The sequence below is a fragment of the Rhinatrema bivittatum genome, chromosome 3 (assembly GCF_901001135.1).
Source record: "Rhinatrema bivittatum chromosome 3, aRhiBiv1.1, whole genome shotgun sequence".
In the NCBI taxonomy this organism is placed as follows: Eukaryota; Metazoa; Chordata; class Amphibia; order Gymnophiona; family Rhinatrematidae; genus Rhinatrema; species Rhinatrema bivittatum.
In genome coordinates this window covers 375,940,326-375,958,961 of record NC_042617.1, presented here as the reverse complement: position 1 = coordinate 375,958,961, position 18,636 = coordinate 375,940,326, and the positions used below count along the sequence as shown (strand labels likewise).

Genomic DNA, 18,636 nt, shown 5'->3' with positions numbered 1-18,636 from the left:
CATGGCTATTCATAATTGGTGCATCAGTGGTAAACATGAGATATCTCCCTAGAAGACCCACAGTTGGGAAGCTCTGACTTAAAGTATTATAGCAATTTTCATTCCAACAGTGCTGCATCTGAATTCAAATCGTGAATAATAATTTATTCTTGTAGCACTCCTAATAATACTTTGGAGAGTGTGGGATTAACTGTGTTATCATTATGTAGCCTCTGTTCTCGTTTGTAAGGCTAGAAAGGGGCATACAAGAGTCCCAGGGCCACTTTGTCAATTCCCTCTCCCTTCTGTTCACAATCCAAGGCCCTGGGGGTTGGGTGAGGTTCTTGCTGACGGAGAGAAAAATAAATCCTTCAAGACCCAAGATGGCACGGGTGACTCAATTCCTTTAATCTGGGGAGGTATCATTTAAAGTTTACTAATATGGGATGTGAGCACCAGTAAAATACTCTGACTCAAATTGAGTATCCAAAGTAAATCTTTACTGTAGAAATTCTTAGATGGCAACAATTGCATTTTCCACATCAGTTCTTGATACAGTTAGCTGGAAATCGCTGTTCTCCAAATTTTCTCCCTCTGTTCAAGTGTCTCTCAATAGTTTGGAGGGAAAATGCTCACCCTTCAGGTTTTGGGCAAAAAAAGGATTTCAGGTGGAGAGGGGTATTCTAGTTAGGTATAAAAGTCTACTTCCAAAATTGAGGGCAAAAATACAAGATAAGTCTCTGGCATAAACGCCCACTTTTACCTCCTTTCCCCAGGATGAAGGCTCTGGATGGGGGCCTCCAAGTATATAAAAAAAGTTCTTACTCAACAGTTCTTTTGGAATTAGTGCCAAAAGGGGTACTGGTCTCCTTCCTACTCCAGATAATGTTCTGGGTCATAAGACCTAGTGCAAAGAGTAGAGGAACAAACTTTTTTTTAACTCAGGAAAATAGCTCCTTTACCTTCAACTTTTAACCACAAAATGCCACACCTAGCTATGATGCAAGCTGCTTTTATACTAGCAGGGGGCTGACCATTCCAGCAACTTCATGGAGGAGCTGTTCTGCAGTGGTGCACCCCTCCCTCTGCTACCTTACACCTTACTCCTAGCTCAAAAGGGTTTTAGAATTAGGGCCATGTTGTAATGATTCCCAAAAGGTCATTATAGTTATGTTTTGAGGATTATATTGGAATTTATGTGTTGATTTTGTATTTGTATGTTCATTTACCTTAGTTTTGTTTTTATTTTAATATTGTAATTTTGTTTTATGTTATGTACCTGCCTCAGGCTCTGGGGAAAGGCGTTTAATAAATACCAAGAATAATAATTTATTCTGTACTGATTTTTCTTCTGCAGATCAAGAAAAAACAACAGGATGTAGTTCGTTTTCTGGAAGCCAACAGAATAGAGTTTGAGGAAGTGGATATCACCATGTCGGAGGAGCAGAGACGCTGGATGTACAGGAACATTCCTGAGGAGAAACAGCCTGCTCAGGGCAACCCACTGCCACCACAGATCTTTAATGATGACCACTACTGTGGAGTAAGTAGCATTGTTTGCAGGTTGGGGACTAAATAATGTGCTTTCTATTTTTATTTATTTTATTTATTTAGACATTTTATACACCATTGTTCCATGTGTAGATCACAATGGTTTATAAAGTAATCATTTATTTATTTATTTATTTATTTTTATTTATTTAGCATTTTTTATATACCAAGGTAGAGCAGAGTAGCCTTCACTCCGGTTTACAATTATAACAACCTGATACATAAAACTATTGAAGACATTGAAAAAAAACAACAGCATTTAACAATCTGAGAACAGTCATGTAAAACATATGGACAAGGCAAGCTATCCCAAAGGATAGGCGTATTGAAAATAAACCAGATAAAGGTGTACCAAAGGAAAGGTACATTGAGTAGACAGAGATCAAGTATAATGATAAGATAGTCTTAGATATCTGTAGGAAACTGGATGATTAGACAGAGGGGGAATAAATGACAAAATATGGGAAGCTGTGGGATTAAGTTTTGAGATTGTTGAGCAGGCTATCAGTATGAGATTGGCAGAGTAGCCAGGCTTTTAGTTCTTTCTTAAAAGATTTTGGGTTTTCTTGAGAGGCGAGGAACTGAGGTAAAGAGTTCCATAGTTTTGGGCCGATGATAGAAATGGCTCTGTTTCTGGTGGACGAGAGTTTAGCAAAAGGGAGTGATGGAATCACTAGCTGTATTTTACTAGTTGATCTTGTTGTGCGTGGAGAATACTGGATATGAATGATGTCATCAAGTGCGGTGTAGTTTTATGATATGTTTTAATCATAATTATAACTCAACAAACACACAGGAAGTATTCATAGTCAGGCTTTGATGTCAATCCAGAGAAATGTTCTAGTACATATTAAATTGATCTATTACTTAAGGCAAAGAGTGTTGGGCTCGTGGACCCTTGGGCCGGCTGAGATGACAGGTGTAATGCTGTGGAATCCCACAGCGGGCGGCGCTGCAGAGAGACTTCGAGGAGGGCTTCACCACTGGAAGCCCGAGGTCCCCCCCAGGAGGAGCCCGTAGGGACCCGGGCCTCTTGGTCTTAGGTGGATCCTATGCGACCAAGGATCAGAAGAGTAGCCTGCTGAGGTAATCAAACAATGAGATGGCACCCAAGAAGTCCGGAGAGACTTCACCCTTGGAAGCCCGCAGTCCGTCCCCCCCCCCCCCCCCCCCCCGGAGAAGCCCGTGAGGACCCGAGCCGTTGGGGCTTAGGAGAAACCTCTGGGCGGGGATGAAAAAGTACCTGCGGCAGTAGAGGGAGACGAAGCCGAAGTCCAGGAATAAGCCAAGGTAGGAGCCAGGAATCGGATGTCGAATATCAAAACCAGGGACGGAAGCTGAAGCCGGAGTCAAAGAACGAAGCAAGGTCAGGAGCCAGGAATCAGATGTCGAATGCCAAAACCAGGGATGGAAGCTGAAGCCGGAGTCAAAAAACGAAGCAAGGTCAGGAGCCAGGAATCAGACGTCAGGAACAAGCAGGAAGCACAACTAGCTACTCCGAAGAGTGAACCTCGTTTCAAGGCACTTGGCTGGCTGTGGTTGCCGGGTTTAAATAACCCGGCAGCATCTGACGTCGTCAGGGGCCTGTCCTTCTGTTTCCCACACTGGCCCCTTTAAATCAGAAGCCCCGGCGTGCGCGCACTCCTAGGGGGCAGGACCAGCTGCGGATCGTCTGTGGAGTCTCCCTCGCCAGGAGAAGGCCGGGGTAGGCTGCGTTTCAGGCCTCTGTGGCCAAGAAGGAGCTCCCGTGGCCGGGCCGGGCCACATGGTGAGTGAAGGTCCCAGAGCACGGCCTGGGACTGCAACAAAGAGTACGGATAATTAAAACAAAATGATAGTTTTCATGTCTTAGTCAGTGAGCTGTTTTGAGAATCTTGCATTCTTTGATTTGATTTATTCTTTATGATTCGATTATTATTTTTGCTGCCCTTTTTTTTTGTGGTTTTGTATATTCTAATGTTTTAAGTTAAATTATTTACGTTTTTGAAGAGCCATGTTTTTAGCTAACGTTTAAATCTTTCTATCTGGTAAAATACATAATGCCTCTGGCAGAGAATTCTGGAGCTTTGGACCCACTATTGAGAACCCTCAATCTTATTTGCATCAGTATTATGGGAATAGACAATAGTCCTTTATTTTGAGATCTTAGTGTTCGCTGAGGATTGTAAGGTTGTAGAGTCACTCCTAATAAGCCGTTGTTATTGGACTGGATGATCTTGAAGAATGTTAATACTGTATAGTAGATTCTGGCTTGTACTGATAACATTTCTCAAGACTGCCCACATTGATGCAAAGTCCGTGAGTACTTTTTTACCTGCAAGATTTGCACTAGTTTTCAGAGGGAGAATATGCCTTGAGAATATTTCCTGGGAAATAGTACATGTAAAAAAAAACCAAAACTTTTTTCTTCTTTTTTTTTTTAATATACAGGTACTTTTTTTTTTCTATACAAAATAACTAGATTTTCAAAATGTAATCTGAGTTTCCCTCTTTTACCTAGCCCACTCCCTTGGGAACGTCTACTCTTTACTCATCACATAATACTTGGATTGTGACCTTCAGGACCTGACTGTAAGCTTTCAAAGGGTTTCCTCTCAAATTCTTCTTGTGTGTCCTAACACATTTAAAGACGTAGTCTTTTATCTCATCACTCAAACAGCAGAGCTTGCAAATACATTAATTATCAAAAGCTGTTTGTACTGTTGTACAGCCTTGATATGTCATGTGCAATATAAAGTTATCCTATTTGCTGTATGTGGTTTTTTTTAATGTACAGTATCCATTTATATAAAGCAAAACTGAAAGTTTCTTTTTAGATAACTTGTTGCTTTTTGTGCAAATGAAACTTGTGAAGTTTCTGTGTTTCTAAGTGAGTGCGTCTGAGAATCTCCTGCCTTATTCAATAAGAAACTTGAATTGTGTGCTACTGATTTTAAATTTTTCCTTTTTGTGTTACTTTCTGAGAATAACATGTCTCCTCCTCAAGGACCTAGCTTGTTGTTGGGTTTCCTTATAGGCACAGCATGGGAGGAATCCTTTCTCATGGCTCAGACTCTAATTATATGTTGGCCTCTGTCCTGTCCCTTAGCTAGCTGGAAGGAAATAGCAAATGTAATATTACAAAGTAGCCACTAGCCAGAGCTTAGAGGCTGGCTTCAATGACTTGTGAAAAACTTGGTGGTTCAAGATAGATCTAAGCAAATCGCAGCCTTTCCCCTTACATCAGGTTTATTTGCTAATCTTTGGAAAAGTGTGGGTATCCTCACACTACAAACTGTGTAAATTACAGTACTGCTTCCAGTTTATTAATATGGTAGCATGTGGCTGTTGTATACTCTACCGGCTGTAATCATTCTGGACCTTTTATTAATTCAATACAAATATACTTCTTTTTAGATAAAGGTCTGTTTGTTTATTAGATAAAGAGATGGTGGTGGGGGAGGGAAGAGAAGGGATATTGGTGATGCCAGGGGTAAAGGAGAAGAGTGGAATGGGATGGTAGTGATCCAAGGGGTTGGTAGAGGAGTATTTATTTATTTTTAACTTTTATATACCGACATTCTTGCATTAAATGCAAATCATGCCGGTTTACAGTGAAACAGAAAAAGCAGGAAAAAATTCCTTAGTTGAATACAATGAAACAGCTTAGTTAACAAAGGAAACATTAATATAAATTTTTACATATACACAAAGGTTTGCACGAAGGGGTGCACAAAGGGGAGAGCCCCTTTGTCGCGCGCCAAAGGGGCACGACGCCTGGTGTTGAGGCTGTCTTAACTGTCCAATGTGTATATATATATATATATATATATATATATGTCGACAAGAGAATTTGTGTGTGTAAATATAAATATATATGTACATACATGAAGGGTAGCATGGTGTCAAATTCTCTTGTCAACCAGTCAGCTCTTGAAGCAGTGGTCAAGCCACTAGGCAGCCACAGTGCTAACCAGTGACTTAAAGGCCCAGTTTTGTTTCTCTTCAAGTTGCTGAATGTAGAAAGCACACACAATGACACATATGGAGACAGAGAGGCAGACATGCCACATACAGACATAAACAGACTCCACAGACACCCTACAACCAGACTGACAAACAGCTACACACCACACTTGAACACAGAGAGAGGCACAGACACATCACAACTAGACAAATACAGCAGACACACCACAGCCAGATAGAGAGAGAGAGAGAAATACAGGCAGACAAACTACATTAAACACAGACACACACTCCACACCCAGACACAGGCCACACAGCATAGACAAATGATAGAGTAGAACATTTTTCAAAAAAACTCATGTGCGAGTCAAAATGTTTAGGAGCTGGAAAATTCTCTAGCCCACCCTGCCCAATATTTTTTGTGCTTTTTACCATTTTCACTAATACCTACAGTACCTGAATGTAATCCACATTGAAGTGCCTGAAAAACAGAATATAAATCAAACAAAAATAAATTGTTCCTATTTTTCTCCATATTTTTGTGTTTTTTCTTAGTTTGTTCATCTTTTTTGTTAGGCTTTGTTTTGCTTGTTTAATTCTTTTTTTATAATTACTTTGTCTTTATTCTCTCTTTAGCTTACTTTCTTCTTCTCCTCCTTCTCCTTACACCTCCTCCCTCTGTCTGTTCTGCTCCTTTATCTCAATTCTTTTCCCTCAGTGGAGAGCAGCTGCACTCTCTCTCTGAGTGGGGACCTAGTGGCAACAGGAACTCCTCTAAGGCTGGGGATCTGAGGGTGGCAGGTCTTTAAGGGTTGTGGACATATTTCTCTCTAAGCTGAGTGTGTAAGCAATCACTCATACATTTTCGGAGCATCACTTACATAAATTTTTCTCTGTGCTATTTACAGAAATGCAACATTAATACTGGCACTCAAAAATTGGTTTAAAAAATTGTTGCTCACATGAAAACAAATTTGAACCCACCTAGTCACTCCTTGGAGGACTAGGGTGGGGCATTCCATGATGTTAGCAAGTAGCACATTTAAGACTAATTGTAGAAAATTCTTTTTCACACAGTGCACAATAAAGCTCTGGAATTTGTTGCCAGAGGATGTGGTTAGTGCAGTTAGTGTAGCTGGGTTCCAAAAAGGTTTGGATAAGTTCTTTGAGGAGAAGTCCATTAACTGCTATTAATCAAATTTACTTAGGGAATAGCCACTGCTAATAATTGCATCAGTAGCATGGGATCTTCTTAGTGTTTGGGTACTTGCCATGTTCTTGTGGCCTGGTTTGGCCTCTGTTTGAAACAGGATGCTGGGCTTGATGGACCCTTGGTCTGACCCAGCATGGCAATTTCTTATCGATTCCGTAGTCCGCGGTTGTAAGGTAAGGCTTTACCCTCATTTGCGATCGATTCCCATAACCCACCTGGATGACCTATTGTTTCAGGAATTGGCTCTTTGTTGGAGCTTCTCTCCAAATTCGTTGATTTTTTGATTCAGCCTTTTGTACTGTTAAGTCGCTCCTACATCAGGGATTCAGCATATTTGATAACAATATTACAGGATCTTCACACCCCACAGACTTCTTTTTTTGTCACTTTAGACATAGTTTCCCTATATTTGAACATACCCCAGGAGGAAGCATTAGTTCTCATTTAAAACATTCTTGAATCTCGTTCTGACCCCATTCGGGTTCTAACACAGTTTCTAGTGGCTTTAACCAGATTCGCTTTGACCAAAAATTACTTTCTTTTCAATTCAGTGTTTTACCACAAGTTAAAGGCACTGCAATGGGGGCCACTATGGCCTCCAGCCTTGCATTTCTTTATGTCACTAATTTTGAGGAGAAATTTGTGTATCCATCTAGCTGGTTTTCACAGCTTTACTTATGGGTCAGATACATGGACTACATTTTTTTTTAATTTGGTTGGGCATAGACATTCAATTTTGTTTCTAGATTGGTTGAATAGTTGCAAGACTCACCTCCAGTTTAATTTCAATATACATCCCTCTCAGATCTAATTTTTGGACATCTGTATTTCTTTTGAATCTGTTTCACTACATCTATTTTTCGAAAAGCCACAGACCATAACACTCTTCTCTCCTTTGACAGCCATCACTCCCACATCTTAAAAAATAACATTCCGTCCGGTCAGTTTTTAAGATTTTGACGGCTCTGCAACTCTAAATCCGAATACATTTGCCAAGCTAAGCCTTGTATGTCAACTGTGATTTACTTTTTACACCACAACCCAAGTCTTCTGATGGTATTATCAATTGTATTTTACCCTTTTCAGTTCAGAGCAAAGTTATAGTATCCACTATTCGTCGTCATTGGTCTGTGTTATCCTTGCATGAGACGTTTAGATGTCCTCTTCGTTTTACTTTTCACAGGGGTAGAAACCTACGAGATCTGCTAGTTCACTCAGAATTAGCTCCACCACTTTCTTCCGCTTCAATTTTCAGTGGCCATAATCCTTGTGGAGGCTGCTCAGTTTGTTCCTTATCACGATCTCTAACAGTTTTCACTAACCTGGTAACCAACAAAACATACCCGTTACACTTTAGTTCAAATTGTCTAACATCAGGCGTAATTTATATCATATTGTGCCCACATTGGATTGAACAATCACATAATATCTCAAACTTAAGGTTCTTTATAATTGATGTGATATCTCCTCCACGACGTGGGGGTAATTTCTCAGAGATTTTAATTCGAAAAGAACAAAGGTGGATTTATACTTTGAACAGTTTAATACCCCATGGGTTGAATAAGGAAATTGAATAGCGCTTTTCACATAACCTTGATGAGTTCCTTTTAGGTCCTCCGATCCATGTTTGTGATTTCCACATCAGTTTTCTTTCACGTGCGTTCTCCCTCACCTCTCTCTGGCTGTTGATTTTCGTGCCAATTTCTTTCATTTTAAATGGATTCCTGTTGTATGTCATCTTTGCACTCCCGGTCATCTTCCATGTTGAAAACACCACAGGTATGTGTTTATCGTTGTATAAGCTAATTTGGTCTCATCTTTTGTTGAGTCCATGCAGTATGTTTTGTATTTGTTTTTTCAGAATTGTTAAAGATATACTCGTCCCTCACGACGCAGCCTCGCGGCGAAACACGGGTCCGTGTCGGGGGACCTGCTCGTATACAAGTGTGCTATATCAAAAAACTGTGGAGATGCCATATCAAGTAAAACACATTTTGATCCCCATTCAAACTATGCGTGGACATTAAATTTATTCTACACATTCTCTTGGATTATTTGACCCTTATTCCTACATACATCCAGATATTGGGCTTTTTTACTCAGCTCGGCAATTTTTGCAGAATTGAGGCCAGTGTGTCTTGGAAACACAGAATGCTATACATTCCCTTACGCCTCCTTTCCTTTATGCATGCAGTGGTAGTGGTGCTGTCTCGTAGAACCTTAGGTGAAAAGCACCAAAAAGGAAAGGGGAGGTGGTGGATATTTAAACTTATTCATGGAAGGAAAGAATGTCTGTTTTCCAGGGCTCTTGATGAGACTGATCTTCTTGTATACCATCCAGTGACGCAGCCTGTTTTCCTACCACAGAGTTTGCTGACTAAAGGCAGTGTCTCTTTTTAAATTGCCATTTATGTGCAGACTGAAATTTGAGAGTTAATCCATGTGCAGTGACTGTGCTGAGTCAGTTTTACCATCGGAGTCCTAATATGATGTTTCTACTTCAGGGTTCATCTGCCTGGCAAAGCCTTTGCAGTTGGCTGGGTCAGCATTGGTTCTGTGGGAAGCAGACATTGGAGACTCTTTATATCAACAAAAAGGAAATTAAAGGAGCAAGCCATGTGATTAAATTTTATTTTTCTTGCTGAAATGGATTGTTTTATAGTTCTGCCTATTACACAATAAAAACTTAAGAACAATTTAAAGACAGATGGGAGCATAAGATAACGTGCATTTTATTTCTTCTTTTAGCTCTCCCTTACTCTCTAATGCCTGGGTCTGTAGGAGTAGTGCAACATATTTCTGTTCTGTGATCAGTGTACATTAGAAAGAGAAAATAGAAGGAAAATTTAAAATATGTAATAAAATAAGAAATTGCCATACTGGGTCAGACCAAGGGTTCATCAAGCCCAGCATCCTGTTTCCAATAGTGGCCAATCCAGGCTACAAGTACCTGGCAAGTACCCAAACACCCATGCTACCACTGCCAGCAATAGCAGTGGCTATTCCTCAAGTCAACCTGATCAATAGCAGTCAATGGACGTTCTCCTCCAAAACCTATCCAAACTTTTTTTTTAAACCCAGCTATACTAACTGCACTAACTACATCCTCTGGCAACAAATTCCAGAGCTTAATTGTGCATTGAGTGAGAGAGAATTTTCTCTGATTAGTTTTAAATGTGCTACTTGCTAACTTCATGAAGTACCCCCTAGTCCTTCTATTATCTGAAATCTACCCGTTCTAGACCTCTCATGATCTTAAAGACCTCTATTATATCCCCCCTCAGTCGTTTCTTCTCCAAGCTGAAAAATCCTAACCTCTTTAGCCTTTCCTCATAGGGGAGCTGTTCTATCTCCTTTATCATTTTGGTTGTCCTTCTTTGTACCTTCTCCAGTGCAACTATATCTCTTTTGAGATGTGGTGACCAGAATTGTACACAGTACTCAAGGTGCAGTCTCACCACGGAGCAATCGAGTCATTATGACATTTTCAGTTTATTCACCATTCCCTTCCTAATAATTCTGTTTGCTTTTTAGACTGCCTTAGCACACTGAGCGGACGATTTCAATGTATTATCTACTATGATGCCTAGATCTTTCCTGGGTGGTAGCTCCTAATATGGAACCTAAGATTGTATAACTACAGCAAGGGTTATTTTTCCCTATATGCAACACCTTGCACTTGTCCACATTAAATTTCATCTGCCATTTGGATGCCCAATCTTCCAGTCTTGCAAGGTCCTCCTCTAATGTATCACAGTCTGCTAGTGATTTAACTATTCTGAATACTCTGCCATTTTCTGTGCAGAATTTGGCAATTTGGGGAAAGGAGGGTACAAGCATGGGCAGAAAAGGGGAGGGGGTCCCTGCAGTAAATTATATGTTTTTGTTTAACACCAAGTAACTTCCAAATTGCTAAGGGACATGGTGTGGGTCCAGAGTGAGATCTGAGGGAGGAAAGTACAGCTTACAGAGCAACTTCCCAGACAGCTGCAGCTATTGGCTGGACTGTGTGAGATCATGTGATCTATTCCCTCCCTCCGTGCCACCCTGCTCAATCATCCCATGTTCCCCACCATGTGTCTGTCTTCCCTTTTGTTTCTGACCCTTATTTATTAAAGGCTTTTATATACCGACTTTCTTGATACAAATCAAATCAACTCAGTTTACATCGAACTAAGCAGTAACTATAAACCAACCACTCAACGAGACAATTTAAAAGGAGCATAAAGTTACATTATAACAAGGATGCCTTAACTGGGAGTAGGAAAAAAAAAAGAGAGGGAGAACAAAGATAAAGTATTATATTTAAATTTAAATTTCATATTTAAATTTTTTTAACCAAATCTCATTAGGAGAACCTCATTTTCAGAGCTGTCTTTATCATGATGTCCCAAGGCTGCTAATAGACATTTATTTAGATTTATTACACACTTGCTTTAATATGAAGTTCACCCAAATCAGGGTACAACATACTAGAATGGCAATCTACAATAAGAGATTAAACTTGAAATTAAACATCTCAGCAAAAGAATAGGTTGTAGCTGCAAGTTCAAGGCACTGGCATGTAAAAATGTCCCTTACCCAGGGAGCTGAGCATCTGATAATTCTCCTTCATCACGTCCTTGTAAAGCTCCTTCTGCCCTTTATCTAAATCTTCCCACTCCTCCTGGGAGAAATAGACAGCGATGTCCGCAAAGGATACTGGGACCTGAGCAGAAGCTCCTGCAGGCATTTTCCTCTCTGCTTTTTCTCCTCTCAGGCTTAGAAATGAATTGAGGGGGTTCTGTCTCAGGTTGAGGAACAGCTGAGTGTTTGCCTCTTGCAGTGAAGCTCAGGGGCTTTTACAGGAACAGCAGGAGAGAAGAGAAGGGCAGAGGGTGAGACTTGGGGTTTTTTCCAGCTTGAAATCTGCAAATGAAGGGAGAAAAGACTCTGCACCTCTCTGTGGCTGTGTCTCTCTTCTCTCCCCAGCCTGTACTTCTGTCTGTCTCTCCACCTTCTCCCCTGTGGCTATATCTGTCTCAATAGGGCTCACTGCAACCCCTCTCTGGGTTCCTGGCCCAGCATGCTGTGAGGGAGGGGTTGGGACCGAATAGCCATTGCCCAGACATCAATGGAGCCACTAGGAACTGAGGGCTTTACTGTGCCCCACCTCCTTTCCCCATACTATCCTATCACATCATCAGGCAAGGGGCCTTTCTTGCTAAGTAAGAGGCTGTGGGAGAGAGGAGGAGCCACCAGCAAAATCGGACTTTTAGCACCCGATTGGTACTTCTGACTGGAATGCTGCACACAGTACCTGAAAACCTGGCTATCCAGTCCAAAACCAGAAAGTTGGCAACCCTAGGTCTTCACTGGTGTATAAAAGTGCTGTCTCCTGCAATCGGTGGGGCTACGTTCCTAAAGCACAGCAATTTTGGGAGTTGGCATCAGAGACATACCTGTGCATGAGCACACAGGGCACTCACTTGATTCTATTAGCCAGTGCCCTGATCTCAGAAAGCAGAGAAGAGACCTCTGCTTCATGTTCAAACCCCTTCCCTCCCAGACATTGTGCAGGGAACAGGAAGTATCAGCCTAGAGTGGACAGGGCAGAACAAAGAAGAACCGCTCTGCTCCTTAATCCAGCTCTTGCCTTCTTGTTCTCCATCTCTCTTTCTGTTCTGCAGGGAAGTTATGGAATGTATGAAGCTAGATTGGACAGAGCAAAGCACTCACTAATCCAAACCCTCCCCATTTGTTTCTCCTTTCCTCCTGTCCTGCAGTGAACAGGAGGTACTGGTGGTGGTGGTGAAGGGTTGAAGCTAGAGAAGTCCAGAGTAGATTTTGTCTGCATTTTTCCATTTATAATTTGTGGTCCCTTATTCTGTATTTGGTGACAGCTTTTCTCTGTTCTGTGTGAGACCAACATGAGGTATTCTGCTAACACATAGTTTGTTCTGTTTTTGCTGACAGGTGGTATATTGCTATTAATAGTTTGGATTTTTAGCCCACCTTTCCAAGTAACGCTCAAGGCGGCTTCCAAGATTTTTAGAATTTAGGAGCAATACGTCCCTGTCACTAAGAGTTTACAATCTTAAGTGGTAAATGGGTCACCGGGAGATAAAGCAACTTGCTCAAGGTCACAAGGTGTGTCAGTGGGGAAAATGGGATTTGAACTCTGGTTCTAAGCCTATTGCTCTAACCATTAGGGTGGAGGAATAGTCTAGTGGTTGGAGCAGCAGGCTATGACCCAGGGAAGCTAGGGTTCAAATCCCACTGTCACTCCTTGTGATGTTGGGCAAGTCACTTTATCCTCTGTTGCCTTAGGTACAAAATATAATCCACTTTGTAGTGCCGAAAAGTAAAATTATTAAATAAATAATGGGAAGGTAGACAGCAGGATAAATTGGACACACAAGTGGGTGATGTAATCTGATGGCACTAATACAGACAACTCTCACAGAACTCAGAAAAGATGGCTTGGTTTGTGCTCTATGTGCAGTTTCTATACTAAATGTTTGAGTGCCAATGTGGTTGACTTGGCTGTCTGCACAGAGCTTGGACCTATGCAATGAGGGCAAATGTTCTTTATTCACTGGCTGCGAGTAGTTTTTTTTACAACTGCCTTAAGTGCAGATGATCCCTGTACTGAGACCTGCTGTGTTTCAGGATCCATCAGCCTCTTCATCCTTTGATACATGAAGTCTGCAGTGTGACTTTTGTTTTATTTTTTTTAAAGGGCTTTGAGGAGGATCCATTATCCTGGGTTGAATGACATAGCTTGTCCTGTAAAGGAAGTTCCTTACCTTTCTCATGCAGCCTGGCCGGCAGAGGGGAGACAGACGGCAAAGACTGAAGTGCCTTCATCTTGTAAATTCTGAATTGTCTCGACCTCTGGAACATCCTTGCACAGTTAGGTACCTTGTGATCCAGGCCAGGGCAAAAGTAGCATTTTTGATGCATATCTGTTGAGGTCATCTTCCAGCTGCAGGGGAAATTTTTAACCTTTTAGATCCTGCTCATTGAAGGAATTATTTCCTGATGCCCATTTTTACATATCTTAGTTAACTAGACTCAAATATGGTATAAAAACATTTGAAAGAAATTAAAAGTATATGAAAAAATGTTCCACTTGTGGAATGTTGGTACCTAAAAGGTTAAAATGCCCAGGCATATTGAATAGCTTTGTTGCCAAATTAAAATCAATTTTGGGTGTTAAGGACTTATCTAAGTACTCCTACATTTGTTTTTCCCTAGAGATGACATGGAAAGACAAAAATACAATGCATACACTAAAGAAAAGGAAATAACAAAGTAGTCTTAGTGGCAAGAAAACTAATTTTGTCGAGAGCTGAAAAATCAGTGAATGTGCAATAGCTTAGACTAAAATAGATACAGAGGACTCGTGAGGTAGCGGCTGTCTGGGTGAGAAATTCCATGTATGCTGAAAAACTGTTTTTCTGAGAACTTATCTGTCCCAAGGCTGTCGTAGGATGTTGCCCACGTGTGTGGCTAATTCAACCTGTTTGTTGATGGAGCAGAATACTAATGCTGTTTTAGGGTGCGGGGTAATATTTATAGTGCTGCCTTTTGATAGGATTGTTGCCACTGCTTTCCCTGATTATGAGCAAGAAGGATTGAATCTATTTTTTGGGATCCTTCCAGGTACTTGCAATCTGAGTCTGCCACTGTCAGATATTGGATGCTGGGCTTGACGGACTTTTGGTCTGACCCAGTATGGCCTTTCTTGTGCTTTTATGTTGGACTTCAGAAGTCCTAAGTTTAAGATGCCGAAAATATACTGTAGAGAAAGCCCAGTCATGAATCCATGATTTGAAGGGTACAGAGATGGAAAGCAATAAAAGAGAAAATAAAGAAGGCAATAAATCCTGTGAATAACAGGTAAACAAAAGGAAGAGAGAAAAAGGACAACTATTGCTCTCTAGGGAGAGGACAGAAATAAGAGCAAAGAGGCTAGCATTGAGAAAATATGAAAAAAACAACTGGGAGGAGGAAGACAGGCAGAATTAAAAAAAAAATAGAGGCAAGGAGAGCAGACACATAAGCAAAGACACAGGCAAAAGAGGCAATTGCCTAAAACCATCTTCAGGTATGAAAGGTAAAGATGCAAAAGAAAAGGGGGAATAGTTAAGTTAAAAGAAGAAATTTGGGTTTAAGGAGGAAGGGGACCAACAAAGCTTAAACAACTCAATTTTTTTATTTATTTATTTACTATATAGAAAGGAAATGCAAGTTTACCTATAGAAGGAACCAAGGACTTAAATGATATGATCACAAGCAGAAGAGAAAGTTCTTAAAGAATTTACATTTATTTATTTAAAAGTTTTTATATACAGACGTTCACTGTGAGTATCACAATGGTTTACATTAAACATGAACTTAGCTTATAAATGCCTTACAGAGAACTCTTGATATATGCGAGTAAAATGAACTATTTATAAATGCGAAGGAACATAACCCTGACTTAGCTTAAAGCTCTTTATATAGAACTTTTTGTAAGTGCGAATAATTATAAGGAGGGACGTTAGGTAACTAAGAGCAAGGTTGACAGAGTTTGTGTGTTAAGTACAGTGAATAGTTATTTGAGTAACTGGATACTACGTTACGGGGTAATTATCTGAAAAATTTGATAGCATGGAATGTAGGGAATTACAGAAGATTAAAAACGGGAGATTGAACAGAAATTTGGAAGCAGGGGAGGGGGTTTTACAGAAGAAGGGTAAAAACAGAACGTTTAAAGGGAAGTCTGGGGATGGGAAGGGGGGGGGGGGTGAGGGGGCAGTAATGTACATAAATGAGTAGCTAAACTGATGGGAGCATAAGGAAGTGGTGATGAAACACTTTACAGCCTTGTTCATCTTGTCCTCAGAGATGGGAGTGATGGGTTCTGATGAACTGGGGGAGAGCAAATAAAGTCCCATGTCAGAAAAGCGGGCACTATGAAGAGGCAGTATTGTGGGCATCTAATTTTGGCAGTTGGTCTAGCTATAGAAACGCTGCTAAAGAACAGGATATTTCAGTATATTGACAAGTGAGTTGCAGGACCCCAGACAAAATAATTTCATAAGGAAAGATCCTGTCAGACTTTTTGAGATGACAAAAGTGATGGATCATGATGGATGTTCCCTGTCAGATTTTCAAGAAGGCTTTTTACACACTTCTGCATAGAATATTAACCAAACTAGTCAGCATAGGAGTAGCAGAGAAAGCTGGTAACTGGATCAGGAATTAGTTAAATAAGTCAAGGTGGGGAAGTAATGTGACCAGCAGGATACTTCAGAGTAGTTTTTCTTTTCAATACTGTTAGTAATGCTGTAGTGGGATTTGAAGAAAAGAGGCATGTTTACAAAAATCTTTTACTGGTAATCACCCAGAGAGGTGGAAAAAAAAATAAAAAGAACACTTGTAAAACCTGAAATAAGTCGAGCATTTGCTGTGCTGCAGTTCAAAAAAAAAAAAGTAAATAATCATGCATCTGGGCAACAAAAAACCATTCGCCTCTCGTTGATTAAGAAGTCAAGAGCTGGAAATTAACAGGACTGAGACCTGTGAGTGATCATCTCAAATGACTTGAATGTTGCCAGTCAATGGAGCTGTGTGAGTAATGTGCTAAGTTCTGGAGCCCATAACGTTTTGTGAGGACTTTAGGTGGATAAAAGCAGTATCTGGAATATTCGGAGGGCAGAAGAGAAAAGAGCATATGATAGAAAAATTGTAAATATTTATCAGGCTGTAGGAAGTACAAGAAGTTGCAATTTTTTCATTAAAAAAAAAAAATCATCCAAGGACGATAGGTCATAGTATGAAATTGGAGGGAGGAAGATTCAGAGGAAGGATAGGAATACTTTCTTACTGAGAGAGTGGAAACCTAGAATAGTCTATCAGTGGAAATAAAAACTGACAATTTAAATGACCGGCGCTGGGAAAAGTGTGCGACTGCGGGGGCGGGGCGGGTGGAGTATAGGAGCGAGGGGGGGGGGGGGGCGCACAACGGCCGGCGAGTGCAGCGATTCAAATCGCTACACCGCCATTGGCCGAGGCAGGCAGCTCGCCGGTGACGTGGCAGGGTTCTCTGCTAGATGGACCTGGCTAGCTACAGAGGCAGGCTGCGTGCGGGCTTGCTGTGGTGCTTGGATCGCGGGCTCAGCAAAAAAAAAAAAAAAAAAATATCCAGGGGAGCAGCCAATAGCATGCTCTGCCGAGCATGCAGAAGCGAGGTCGCGAGCGAGGGGCTCCGTCCGGCCCAGGCCTCCCAGCCCCACCCCTCGTCGGAGGTCGTAGACCCGGTTCTCAGGGCAGGGCCCTGACTCCTCCAGCCGCTTGCTCTTCCTGACAACAAGGCAAGTCTGGCATGTCCCATTGAGCTCTGGTGAGAGCAGCCCTGAGGTGGGCTCCCCCCACCCCCCCCCCCATGCCCCGGGGATGATTTTCACCCCAACCTTTCCCTGGATCCTTCTGGCGTTGATTTCCCCTACCCCCCCCTCCCGGCCTCTGGCCTCCCACCCGTGAGGCAGTGGTGGGCTCCGCCGTCAGAGCCCCTAGTCGCAGGAGAAGCAAAGGAAAATCCCCAGTTCCCAGAAAAAGCAGCAGGGGGCAGGTAGTATCCGCAGGGGAGGGGCAGGCCCAGGGCGGTATGCCAGCAGACACCTCCCCCTCGTAATACAGCCCCACACTGTAGTGCAGGAAGAAGCAGCGCTTCTCAAAAAGGCAAGCGGCGAGCATCAGGGGCGATAGGTAGCAGACCCAGAGACTTTGCTAGGGGTGGTACGGAAGGACACAGCGCTGCACACAGCAGGGCATCCCAGAAGGGGTTCAGTGGTTTCCCTCCTCTTCTGACGGGGGATTCTGGCGGTCATCCAGGTAGGCAGCCCAGTGGGAACCCTCCTTTTCCGGCGGCGGGCAGGGGTTACTGGGGATGGGGAGGTTTTGGCAGCTGGCATACATGGTATGGGGACGGGTGCTATGGGAGCATCGCTAGGGCCAGCGCTCATGGCCAGGGATGGCGAGGGTGAAGGTGGGGAAGCCCAGGACAGGGGGTATCAGCTGCTGGTGGCAGAGGTTGGGGTACGCGTGGCCACCTGGATTACAGGTCTAGGGGCAGTTTTGCGGGCTGAATGTCTGTTCCTACAGATTCGGCAGGACCAGATTACCCTGGCATGTCCCAGCAGGAGGCCTGGAGACATAGGGCATTCTTATGGCCCATGGAAGGATGGGAGTATCGAGGTTCGGTGGTGGACAGAGCACCCGAGGCAGTGGGTGGCTGTTGGGAGCAGGAGCAGGTGAGTTGGAGCCTATAGGGGTATCGACAAGGGCACGTAGGGGCAAAGAGAGAAAAGTTACATCAGTATAGTTCGGGGTTGGATACCAGCTCGTCTTCGTCTTCAACATCTACCTCCAGCGCGTCTATAGTAGACAGGCGAGCCGGGTTGGGAGAGGGCCCTAGGCAGGACATGAGGCATCTGGCCTTAGTGTCATTGATGGAGCTATGGGAGGAAGTTGCAGAGGCGTATTCGAAAGAGGAAGAACGTTAATATTTTCAAGTTATTGGAGGGCAGATGGAGAGGTAGGAAGGACAAAAAGAAGAGTAGGAAAAAAGGGAAAGGAACAACGGGTCCTAAGGTTTCGAAGAATATTTTAAACTGAGTCAGGGGGTTCTTGCGTTTGGCTAGTGTAGTGGGACACTTTGAGCCAGCGCAGTATGGGCCTTTATTGGTGTACGGGGATAGTATACTGGGAGCTTTCAAGGACTATGAAGGTTGGGCCTGGCTCATCTATGATAAGTTCAAGAATAAGATGGCGGGGATTCACCATATGTCCTAGGGTACGCAGGACATTCATCTGTGGCTGACGCAGATGACTATCAAGAGTATAAGGAGCAGGAGGCGGAGGTACAGGGTTCATTGGGTCGGCAAGTGCAGGTAGCGTGGGCGGGGGGGGGGGGGGAC

General features: G+C 42.5%; 1 protein-coding gene across 6 annotated transcripts in view; it reads left to right on the top strand.

The window, feature by feature from the left end:
• SH3BGRL2 (SH3 domain binding glutamate rich protein like 2) overlaps nt 1-18,636 on the top strand; it is a 174,020-nt gene that overhangs the window by 128,776 nt on the left and 26,608 nt on the right. For 5 of the 6 annotated variants that reach the window (XM_029595569.1, XM_029595570.1, XM_029595566.1 and 2 more), the window contains one exon: nt 1,337-1,522. In XM_029595569.1, the coding sequence (XP_029451429.1) occupies nt 1,337-1,522 (186 nt within the window). Of the gene's footprint in view, nt 1-1,336; nt 1,523-13,448; nt 13,583-18,636 lie in introns of those variants that run through there. The other variant, XM_029595568.1, reaches the window with a different exon arrangement.